Raw genomic sequence first — 12,079 nt, 5'->3', positions numbered from 1 at the left:
ATGGGGGAAGTTACGCCAAGACCTCGAGGTCCCTGAGCCCTTACGAACTTGCTTGTTAACCACTGTAACGGAAGGAGCTCTGGTTAATCAGAGAATCATTAAAAACACACTTGATGCTGCAGAAACAGCTGACCGTTCTTTAGTCCAGGGGATACTTCTGAAGCGTCATGTCTGGCTCCGGAACCCAGGTTTTAAGCCAGAGACCCAGCTGTCACTCATAAACAAACCAATCGAGGTTTATAACCTCTTTGGGAAAGCTGTGGATGACGCACTGGAGACCGCTAAGAAGGATTTCGACACCCTAAAGACTTTAGACCAGAGCTCAAGGCCTCCCAAATAAGCGAGGATTCAGCAACAAACGCTTTTTTCGAGGCCAACGTCAACAGCAGTACACTGCAGGCAACTGGTCCTCTACTCAGGGAACCAGTGGCCAATACACTCAGAGGACAACGCCGTGGCAAGGGTAGAGGTCAGGGCCCCACTCCCAGAGGTTTCCCGGCTACCAACACCAAAGTACCCGAAGGTTCGGGTCCCCTCCCATGCATCGCCGGTCGGGGGCCAGTTAACATCTTTCCTACCAGCATGGGAGGGAATAACATCAGACCGCTGGGTATTGTCAAATATAGCCCGCGGTTACTGCATAGAATTCAGTCGGTCCCCCACGTACAGACCCCCAAGGGGACAACGCCTATCACCGGAGCACCTCGCCATCCTTCTTCAAGAAGTGGAACTGCTGCTACTAAAAGGAGCAATAGAGGTCGTACCTCTATCACAGGTAACGGAAGGTATTTATTCAGTGTACTTCCTTGTACCCAAAAAGGACTTAACCATGCGCCCTGTATTAGATCTGCGGCCAGCGAACAAATTTGTCAAACCTCAAAAATTTCGTATGGTGACCTTACAGGAAGTAATCCCCCTGCTTTCACAAGGAGATTACATGACAACACTGGACATGAAAGATGCATACTTTCATATTTCAATGTTGCCAGCTCACAGAAAATACCTCCGATTCTTGATAGAGGGCAAACACATTAGCAGTTCAGAGTGCTACCCTCGGCATAGCGTCAGCACCAAGGGTATTCACGAAAGTACTGGCAGTGCAAGCGGCCCACCTGCGCAGGTTGTCCATCACAGTATACCCTTACCTCGACGATTGGCTCATAACGGGATTCTTACGAGACATGCTGCTCAAATGCCCAAAAGACCGTAGACATTTTGTTCTAACTGGGCTTCGCCATTAAGTCCAGCCTAGACCCCAGCCAGATCAAACAATTCCCAGGGGATCTAATTCGAACAAAGGACAGCCTCGTCTTCCTCTCCGAGAGGGTCCAAAATATGCTGTTTCAGATCCCTCAATATTTGTCTTCATTTTCACACAATGGGGGTTCCCAGAAATAGATCTGTTCGCAACTCTGGAGAACTCCCAATGCCAAGATTACGCTTCCAGGTACCCCCAGGTACCCCCAGAACCGATCCAAGGGGAACAGTCTCTGGATAACATGGTCAGGGAAATTTGTTTACGCTTTCCCCCGCCTCTCCCCCCGACTCCTCTTCTCAACAAAATAGTGCACAAGATGCACCAGGAACCAGTCGCCATGATACTAGTGGCCCCTATGTGGGCCCGACAGCCATGGTTCGCTCACCTGATGGAGATGTCTCTGTCTCCCGGGGAAACTACCCTGCCCGTACAACATGCTGTCACAGGACAGGGGCAAGACTATACACCCATGCCCCCAGACCATGAACTTAGCAGCCTGGCTCCTGAGGTCATAGAATTTGGACAATTACAGCTCCCTCAAAGATGCATGGACATTCTTAGGGAAGCTAGAAAACCAAACACTCGTTACTGCTATTCTAGCAAATGGAAGATATTCGTCATGTGGTGTAGAAATAAGAGCATCAACCCAGTTGACTGCTCTCCGACACAGATTGTTCTTTACTTGACTCACTTATTAGACTCAGGATTGGTCTTTAATTCTATTAAAGTTCATTTAGCTGCACTTTCCGCATACACCACTTCTCAACACAAAGTGTCATGGTGGAAAGTCCCAGTTATTAAAGCCTTCATGGAGGGAGTAAAGAGGATACACCCCCCTATAGCTAACCCAGCTCCCGGATGGGACCTAAATGTGGTACTTACCAGGCTTATGGGCTCACCCTTTGAACCCATGCACAAAGCATCCCTTAAGAACCTCACTCTTAAAACTGCTTTCTTAATAGCTATCCCCTCCATTAGGAGAGTGCGTGAACTACAAGCACTCTCTATACTAGACCCCTTCATAACAGTTCACAAGGATAAGGTGGTTATACGCACACATCCTAGATTTGCACCAAAATTCATTTCTAAATTCCATGTCAACCAATCAATAGAACTACCAACGTTCTTTCAAAACCCTTCAAATTTGGGAGAAAAGAGCCTGCATACACTGGATGTGCGCTGAGCCGTCATGTTTTATATGGAAAGAACTAGACCTCTGAGAAAGACTAATCAGTTCTTTGTCTCGGTGGCAGCAGGAAGAGAAGGAGATGCAGTTTCAAAATCCACTATATCTAGATGGATTGTCCAATGCATCACTCTCTGTTTCTCTATTGCTAAGAGAGAACTACCCTTCAAGCCGAGAGCACATTCTACTCGAGGCACTGGGGCTTCCATAGCATTTATTGCAAATGTCCCTCTTGAGTCCATTTGCAAAGCGGCAACCTGGAGTTCTGTGCACACCTTTACAAAACACTACTGTCTAGCTGCCCACTCTAGATCTGATTCGCAGGTGGGACAAGCAGTATTAAGACATCTTTTTTCTGCTGTTCCTTCTCACAACCCACCTCCAACTCCGGGTACTGCTCGCTAGTCTATGCACAGCATGTGATTCTAAGCAGATTAACAAACATCAGAAGACAATGCATTACTTACCGTAAAAGCATTTCTGATGGTTGTATCTGCTTAGATTCACATGCGCCCACCCTTCCTCCCCGCTCGGATGGAAGGAACATGGATATCCTTTATCTGTCTCTTTTCTGTACTCACGTCTAATAGGCTCCCTCAGGGCAGAAGAAATACAGAGGGACCTCGACTCGTGAGGGATTGTGGGTACACTGCACGTCACTATAGGGATAGTGTTACAGACATGCCTTGTCGACATCCCCTTTTTGACTACGAAAAACAAAATGCAATAATCTGCAGTGACCACTGGATGTCGGACTATGCACAGCATGTGAATCTAAGCAGATACAACCATCAGAAATGCTTTTACGGTAAGAAATGCATTGTCATATTATTCTTCAGTCACTTCTTGGTTAAAGCATCAGGCCAGCGTTGAGAGTAATTTTCTTATTTTTCATAGGCTTAGTCCTAGTTACCCAGGCGGTGGAGATCCAAGCGCTCCTATCAGGACAGCAAAAGCTGAGCGACGTTACCAGGATCGAGTAAGAATGCAGAGCCCCGAGTTACTCACGCCCCAGGAGAAAGACCTCTCCCCAGCAGAGCGGCGTGCCCTGGAGGCAGAAAAGAGAGCCATGTGGAGAGCAGCAAGGTGAGGATGATGAGGCAAGGGAAGCCAGTCACTGCGTTCAGCCCCATTATGCATCAAAGACACATTCATTAACTCATGAGCTTGCTGCATGTGAGACGTACATCCAGCAACCTGGACATATGAGACTGGCCTCTTGTGTCAGTGAAACCCTAGATTCTATCCATTGATAGGCAAATACTGCATACACTTTAGAAACCTCTCCATTGGATTGTAGATAGTTTTAATGTAAGTCAAACCACAGTACGAGAACTACCAACCAGGTGGTCAGTGAAGGTCCTTTGTCTTCAGATGCAAGTGACCAGGAGAATGCACGTTGTCAAAACATTGCAAGTGGTCTTCTTTTGAGTAATACCAAAACAGAATTGCCAACTCGCCCCGTGTCATGAATTGCAATAGCCACTCCTTGCATTTTTATCAAACACTTGGAATACCGGATTATTTTTGTTTTTCTTGTTAAGAACATGGGTTAACTATTGCTAGTATTCAGACTGATAACTGAAAAACAGAACTTTCTGAAGGTGAGCCCCGCTTGACCCAGACGGGTGCCAGCGGTGCTCGAAGCTTCAATGGTGTTGCTTATAAAGATTTCATAATTGCAGAAAGATTTAAGAGGTTATGATTGTAAAAGTGTTTTTAATTTTAATTTTTCAGAATTAATCATAATGTCTCAAAACACTCCAATTCAACACAGAATAGGGACAGAATTCAAAAGATACATAAGAATTCAATCAGAGCAATCGCACCCACATACTCGATAATCAAATCACAAACACACTACATCCAGCAATCGATGTATATTAAAAGCATATGACCGGATTCACAGAACAGCAGATCCGCACCTAATCCTGTTCAGCCTCGAAAAAATTGAAGACGAATGGACAAAGGTCCGAGGCCTAACCCCCTATTTATTGCTTGCGGCCCGAGCTTTACTAGCCACCAAATGGAAATCGCTCACGACCCCGTCTAAACAAGAGTGGATCAATGTGGTGCTGAACATATGCACCATGGAAAAAATCACAGCTTCCCTCCACGGTAGAGCGACGCAATCAGAGCTCCTATGGTCGGACTTTCTGAGAGCACACACCTCTATTGAGTACCCAACTCCGGACGTGGATGACCCCCCGTTATGAATGACATAAACCACAGGCGCTCCTCCTACATGTCGAACCCCTAAATACACCACACATAACAGAAACTTCATCCTTACTGACGACCACAGCACCATAACACTCTATTCCCGAAAAGACTTGTCTCTCTTTCTCGGGGCAGGGGAGGGGGGAGGGGAAAAACTGTTAATGTTTGTAAAGAATGTTCAATATTCGGATTTTATTCATGCCTTTTTTCTTTTAATTATTACTTCCTAAATGTGCACACTCTGTTGTACCGAGCGTTTATTTATGATACTACATGATGTAGAACAGGAAGATGATGAATCCTTTCTATACCTATTGATGTAACTGTTCCTTTGTGTTGCCTTAAATGAAGATAAATGTTAACTTTGAAAATTTAATAAAATTAAATTTAAAAAAAAAAAAGCATATGACCATATTCCAATGATTCACACTCAATGTAGCCTAAATATGAGATGGTATTTAAATTTGTGTTTCCATCTTTGGCTACTTTTCATGGGCCGACCAGTTTCGACGTATAGAAACATTAATTTGCACGGCTTCATCAGGGATACACAGTGAACATAAAAGTATACAGTAAAAACCACATCAACTGTCCAACCTGGATCTTATTACTAAACTGGTTATTGTCAAAACACCATTTAAAAAAATTACTTAAGATGTCTTATCATGAGAGAACCAAAAATATATTTAAGGCAATCCCATACACAGAGGCCGCTAAGGTGTCTAGTTCATTCCCCCGTAAGTGCCCAACAGAGAATACGTGTCTTAGTTGTTATAACTCATATATCGTACAACAAACTGGCCAAAAAGTTGACTACATGCAGTGAAATCCCAAATTGAGAAATGTAACACTAGATATTAAAGTTGTGTCAAATGGAAAAATAATCACCTGCACACTCAACATGGAAATACCCTTCTGGGGGAGCAGCAGATGGGCCTAATCATCTCATCGTGATATCGATCCTGATTAGAAAACGGGAGGGAGAGAGAAGAAAGGGCGTACCATCACCCATTGTGTGATGTATGTTTTTATGTAGCATGATCATTAATAGGGCCAACCAACTTACTTCCCCATCTGATCTCTGTGCTACAGAGAATGAGACTATGACCTCCTATACCAAGCCTATGGTTCCCTACACCAATAATCCAATCCTGACTCCAGCCAAAATAGAAGATCAACCCATCAAAGGAGCTCTTAACGTGAGATCCCTCGTGGCCCATGCCATAGATATAGCTGACTTAATTACAGAAGGTAGTCTGGATTGCCTCCCTATAACAGAGTCCTGGCTACATAATGCTGCAGGACCTGCGCTTATGTTGGCTATCCCCAACAGTTCCACTATCTCCAGACAAGAGAGAGATGGAACCCGAGGTGGTGGAATAGCCATCATATCTAGAGAGTCTATTATTGAGACTGGTCCCTCACCAAACCATGCAATCATGTGAAATCCTCTCTGCCAAACTCCCGCTAAACAACTCCCAATCACTTACTAAGCACCTAATCTACAGATCTCCTGGTCTCATCGGAACATTTGAGGAGGACTTGCATAGTATACTTGCCAACAACCTCAGACCCACCTCCCAACTACTGTTGCTAGGTGACTTTAACTTAGGATGTAATGATCCAGCAGATAAATATGCCCTGGAACTAGCCAGTTCTCTTAATGCACTCAGCCTATCGCAAAAAGTAAACCAACCTACCCATATTAAGGGTAGAACCTTAGACTGGGTAGCCGATAACAGCTGTACAGCTACCATTACCTCTATCACCCCACAATCATGGACTGACCATTCACTTGTGTCCTTCACATTATCAACGACCAGACCTTAACCCATGGCCTTACAAAAAGAGCCACCTTGTCTAACTAGAAATAAAAACAATATCACAGTGGACAACGTGATTCTTCTATTCTTCCTACCCTAAATTCTTTGCCTGATAATCTTGACCCTAGCACCTTGGTGAATGAATATAACAAAATCATGCTTTCCACTTTGGATAAAATTGCCCCTCTCAAACTAAGATCAAGTAAAGCCAAAGCCCACCTCAAGAAGTGGTTCACGCCACAATTAAAGGACCTACGTCTACTGAAAAGAAAGTGTGAAACCGCCTGGAGACTATGCCCCTCCAGTGAGAACAAAAAGAAGTTAACTACTACTTCAACACACTATAAAAACAAAGTCTGTCTGGAAAAATGAAATTCTTGCAACGAACGCATTGCCAATTCTAACTCGAAGTATGAAAGAATTATTTACCATACTAAAAGAACTAGAGTGCCCGATCCCTATACCGGATACATGCAACAAAAATAAGATCAGGTGCTCAGATATTCAACAAGCACTAAGCAAAACAATAAAAACTCCAAAATAAAATTAAAACAAAGAAAGAAGCTCTGAACCTACCACAGCCCGCTAACTCTGTCCCACGTAGCGACTTAACTACTGATCAGATGAATAGATTCCGCTTCACCAAAACATCTGTTTTAGAGGAAGAAAAAATCATTTTATCCCTCAAACCATCCAACTGCGAAGGAGATATCTGCCCAGCACATATTATAAAAGCTGCTGACAGAGACCTTTCTCCATTTCTCTCTAAACTGATCAATGCTTCATTGTCCTCTGCCACCATCCCAGCCAACCTCAAACAATCTTGGGTTCTTCCACTCCTAAAGAAGCAAATTCTTGATCCACTTATTGCCACCAACTACCGACCTATCACGACGGTACCATTTCTACTTAAAATATTGAACAAAGTTTCTTGTACTCCGATTCAAAAACACCTGGAGCTTCACAAGCTCTTAGGGGTCAGACAATCAGGCTCCCGCCCGCTACATGGGACAGAAACTGCCTTGATTGATCTGAAAACACAAATTGATGAGTTGAGAGATAAAGAGAAGACAGCACTGCTCTTATTACTTGATCTCTCCGTTGCATTCGACCTGGTGGATCACAAGGTCCTCTGCAGGCACCTGGACTCATCAGCCCATTTTTCCATAGATGTTATCAAATGGATAGAATCATTCCTGAGTGATAGAACTATGAGAGTGTTCTCCCCATCGGCAGCAGCGGACCCCACCCCGATCCTGTGCGGGTACCTCAGGGCTCATGCGTGTCTCCGACTCTATACAATATATTCACCAAACCTTTGTTTGATGATTTGAACCTTCTGGGTATCACCTACACTAACTATGCAGATGATACACAGATTCTCCTCCCGCTTTCTGGGGATCATGGCAAGGACCTGGCGCTGGTGAAATAGGGTCTTATCTCTTCATTCAAGCATGGATGGCCACCCATGTCCTCTGCCTGAATGATAAGACAGAGTTGATAATTCTAGGCACCCCCTCTAACATTACTAAACTGGGTCATGAATATGCATCATTCGTTATTGATGGAAATAACACTATAGTATCTAAGGAGGTAAAAACCCTGGGTTTCTACCTGGATTCAACCATGTCCTTCAACAAACAAGTGAAATCCCTGGCCTCTACTACAGCCTACACATGCAAGCTTATCAGAGCTGGCAAGCCTTTCCTCTGAAAGGACAGCTGCATTATCCTGGCCAGAGCATTCATTCTCTCCAGATAAGACTATTGTAATGCTCTCTACAGTGGCGCCAACAAAGCCAGTATCCAGAGATTACAAATACTACAAAATAACGCTCTTAGAGCCGCACTAGGCATTAACAAAAGAGCACACATGACCTCGACTAGACGTCAATACAAATGGCTCTCTGCCCATAATAAAATACATTAAAAAATCACCTCCTTGACACATAAAGCATTAAACAATGCTGCCCCTATTTACTTAACAGACAAATTGATGAGAAGAACGTCCAACAGGCCTACAAGAGTTAGTAACACATTGTCTTGTGGTACCGAGATTCAGACTTACCAAGATTGGTGTTAACAGTTTTCCTGTGAAGGCTGCCAAACTCTGGAACTCCTTGCCCTACGAGCTGAGAGTTGACCAACCTTATCTACACTTTAGAAAGAGTTATATCACTTATCTCAACCTGACTGAAGGCTAGTTTGAACTGACACCATTGCCTACACCATGCTGCCCATTATTGTAAATTATTGTACATTATATTTGGAACTGAACTGTATATTTTGGAATTGTATTTTATCTGAACCTGTATTTCGAGGGGATTGGGTCCTCCGACGTATTCCATATCTATGACAGTAATCACCACAGCTGTGCTGCTTCGGAAAATCTTTCGGCGTCTGCATCCTGCATCGTTGACGTCGACACGCCGTCCTTGAGGACCTCCTCTGACGGCCGATGTTATAAGTAGGACGCACGACGCCCGTAGCCTCAGTTACGTTTTTTCCGCAAACGTGTTAGCTTCGGAGATCTCGGCGCGCCTCGACTCTTTGGAGTTTCTGTTGTTTCTCGGTTCAACGAACCTGTTCGTTTTGTTTAGTTTCTTCTTCGTGAAGGATGTTTACCTCGTCTTCCACCCCGCGTCCGGGATTTAAGAAGTGCGGGGACTGTGGGTCCAAGATGTCGGTTACGGACTCGCATGACGCCTGCCTCTGCTGCCTCGGGGAGGTCCATGACACGGATGACTGTCGACTGCCAGTCGCTCACGTTTAAAGCCTTGCGGGAGCAGAAGTAGAAGTTATCGGTAGGTGAGGTGTCTAAGCCATGGAAGTCACGGTCTGCGGGGCTTTCGACGGACGATTCGAGAGGCGTCTCTCCGTGTCGTCGTCGGAAGTCCGGTGGGTCTCGGTCCCGGAGTCGGTCCTGCCACTCCTCTGCCTCTTTGAGGCACTCCCGAAAGCGCTGTCATCGGTAGCCTTCCCCGTCCTCTTCCGAGGACTCCGCCCATCGGCGGGTCGCTTACCCTACCAAGCAGGCGACGCCGGAGGAATGGGCTTCCTTCGGGTAGAAAATGTTAGCGATTCTCGAATCGCAGGGCACGGGTCTGTTGTGATCGGTCAAGAGACACCGCTCGCACGCCTTCAGGCTCGGTTGGTTGGCACGATTCGCAGGAGAGGTCCCGCTCGGACAAGGGGAATCGTTCTTGTCAAGCCTAGTCCAGGTCCCCGTCCTCGACGCGCTCGAGACCGTGTGAACCTGTGATGTCTTCGAGGAAGACATTGACGCCGGTGGTGCCGAGGTCATCGACGGACTCTTTCGAGGCCCCGCCTCCGAAGAAGTGGTCGGCGCCCAGGCTGTCGAAGGACCCGCTCGGGGCTTTGGCCTCAAGGCCTGTGTCAACGCCATCGATGCTGTCGACGCCGATGCACTCGATGTCTTTCGAGGCTGTGTCGACGGGGGTACCCCGAGGCTCGGTGGAACCCCCTAGAAAGGCTCTGGCAAAGGTCAAGCATGGCTTTGGTTCACATTCTGTGTCTTCTTACCGCCATCTTGAGTTTATTTCAGAGGTGGATGAGGGCTCTGATGATGGCATGGTTCCTAATACGGTGCCTGACGAGATTCTCTCGAGCCATAGCCAATTTGAGGACCTGAGGCAGTCCCTGCACGATGCTAGTGGGCTGGACACCTCTCCGGAGGTGGAGTTTTGTAGGCCTGAGCCTGGCACTCATGCCGACTCCTCGTAACGGCGCCTTATGTCGAGGGTCACCGAGTACTTGGGATGGTCTGCTCCCCCGGGGGAGTTTCTTCAGTTTGACCTTACGGATATCCTCGACCTTGGTCCACCAACTGACCCGGTACTGCCGTTTCATATGGCTCTACAGAGGAGGGTGGCGGCGGCTTGGACTGTTCCGGAGTGTCTCCCAGCAGTGGGCAAGTCTTTGCCGCGAAAATACCACCCAGCCAGTAGCGACCCCTGCTACTTGTCCAAACACCCCACTCCGGAGAGTTTGGTGGTGCAGGCGGCTACGGCCCCGGCAAAGCAGACGTCGTATCCTACCATCCCTCCTGATAGAGACGACAAGCGTTTTGACGGCTGGGCGAAGAAAGTGTTTTCTTCAGGGGGTATGGCGCTTCAGGCGGCCAACTCTGTATGTGCCTTGTCACGTTTCACGCACACTCTGTGGAACTGTGTTTCCTTAGCGGCTTAACATATTCCCGAAGGGGACGAACGGGATGGTTTCCTTGCCATGGTTCAGGATGGCAAGGATGCCATGTGTGAGGTCGTTCATTCGGGTTTGGACATGGCAGATTGCGTCAGCTGGTCCATGGCGGCGAGCACCGTGATACGCAGGTTTGCGTGGTTGCGGAAGTCGGGGTTTGCTCCTGATGTGCAGGTCCGGCTCCTCAACATGCCCTTTGACGGGAAACATCTTTTTGGCAGCAAGGCTGACGAGAGCCTTGAGAGGTTGCAGATCTCAAAAGCTGCAGCGAAGTCGTTGGGCGCTGCAGTTCGACAACCTCCGCCTTTTCGTCCTAGGGGACAGCAATGGAGGGGAGGTTCCTTTCGTTATTACTCATCCTTTGGTAAAGCGAGAGGAGCTGCCAGTCAAAGGGGCCACCGTAGGAGTGCCAGAGGTAGAAAACAAGGTACTCTAGGTGCCAAGGCTGCTCGGGCTGTTGCTTCTTTGCCCTCAGGCAACGCTGCAGCCACTTCAGCTCAGTCATGAGGCCATGTCCCATGGTTCGCCAGTTGGGGGAAGGCTGGCGCAGCATCTTGCAGAGTGGCACGCCATTACTTCAGATGTGTGGGTTCTGGAGATCATAGCCCAGGGCTACTGTCTTCCTTTCCGGCAGAGGCCTCAAGACAATCCGCCGGGGAATCTCTCTTTGAAGAGTCCGGATCCGCTGATTGCGCAGGAAATTCAATCCCTGCTGGGGATAGGTGCCATAGAACTGGTGCCTGTAGCGGAGAGGAACAAGGGGTGGTATTCCTCTTATTTTTTGATTTCCAAGAAAGACGGGGGATTGAGACCCATCATGGACTTGCGCGGTTTGAACAAACTCCTCAGGAAGGACAAGTTCAAGATTGTTACTCTCTCTCAAGTCCTTCAGGCCCTTCAACTTCAGGACTGGTTGGTGTCTCTCGACCTCAAGGACGCTTATTTTCATGTGCCGATACATCCAAAGCACAAGAAGTACCTGAGGTTCGCGGTTGGCGACTCACACTCTGTTGCAGGTCCTGCCGTTCGGATTGACCTCCGCCCTGAGGGTCTTCACCAAGCTCATGGTAGTGGTGGCAGCGCACCTCAGGAAAGGGGGATTCACGTCTACTCCTACCTGGACGATTGGTTGATCAGGGCGCGCTCTCCCGAGCAAGTCCTGGATCATCTGTCGGTCACCTGCCACTTCCTCCACAAGCTGGGCTTCCCCCTCAACTTAAAGAAGTCCCATTTGACACCAACTCAGAGGCTCCAGTACATGGAGCAGTGCTCGACACGTCCCTGGGACAGTGTTTTCCTCCCCAGGTGAGGGCTCATCACATTCAGCAGGTAGTGCACAAGTTTCAACTTGCCCAGAGTCTCCCAGCGTTCG

General features: G+C 47.3%; 1 protein-coding gene across 27 annotated transcripts in view; it reads left to right on the top strand.

Moving 5' to 3' along the window:
* Positions 1-12,079, top strand: part of SCRIB (scribble planar cell polarity protein) — a 1,329,907-nt gene that overhangs the window by 1,157,906 nt on the left and 159,922 nt on the right. For all 27 annotated transcript variants that reach the window (XR_011278687.1, XM_069621824.1, XM_069621823.1 and 24 more), the window contains one exon: positions 3,342-3,530. Coding sequence is in view for 26 of the 27 variants with exons in the window: in XM_069621824.1 (XP_069477925.1) it covers positions 3,342-3,530 (189 nt within the window). In the remaining variant the exon portion in view is untranslated. The remainder of the gene's footprint in view (positions 1-3,341; positions 3,531-12,079) is intronic.

The sequence above is a fragment of the Ambystoma mexicanum genome, chromosome 5q, assembly GCF_040938575.1.
Source record: "Ambystoma mexicanum isolate Mex_15411 chromosome 5q, UKY_AmexF1_1, whole genome shotgun sequence".
Classification (NCBI taxonomy): domain Eukaryota; kingdom Metazoa; phylum Chordata; class Amphibia; order Caudata; family Ambystomatidae; genus Ambystoma; species Ambystoma mexicanum.
Note: the sequence above shows the minus strand (reverse complement) of the source record. Positions and strands in the feature narration are given on the sequence as shown.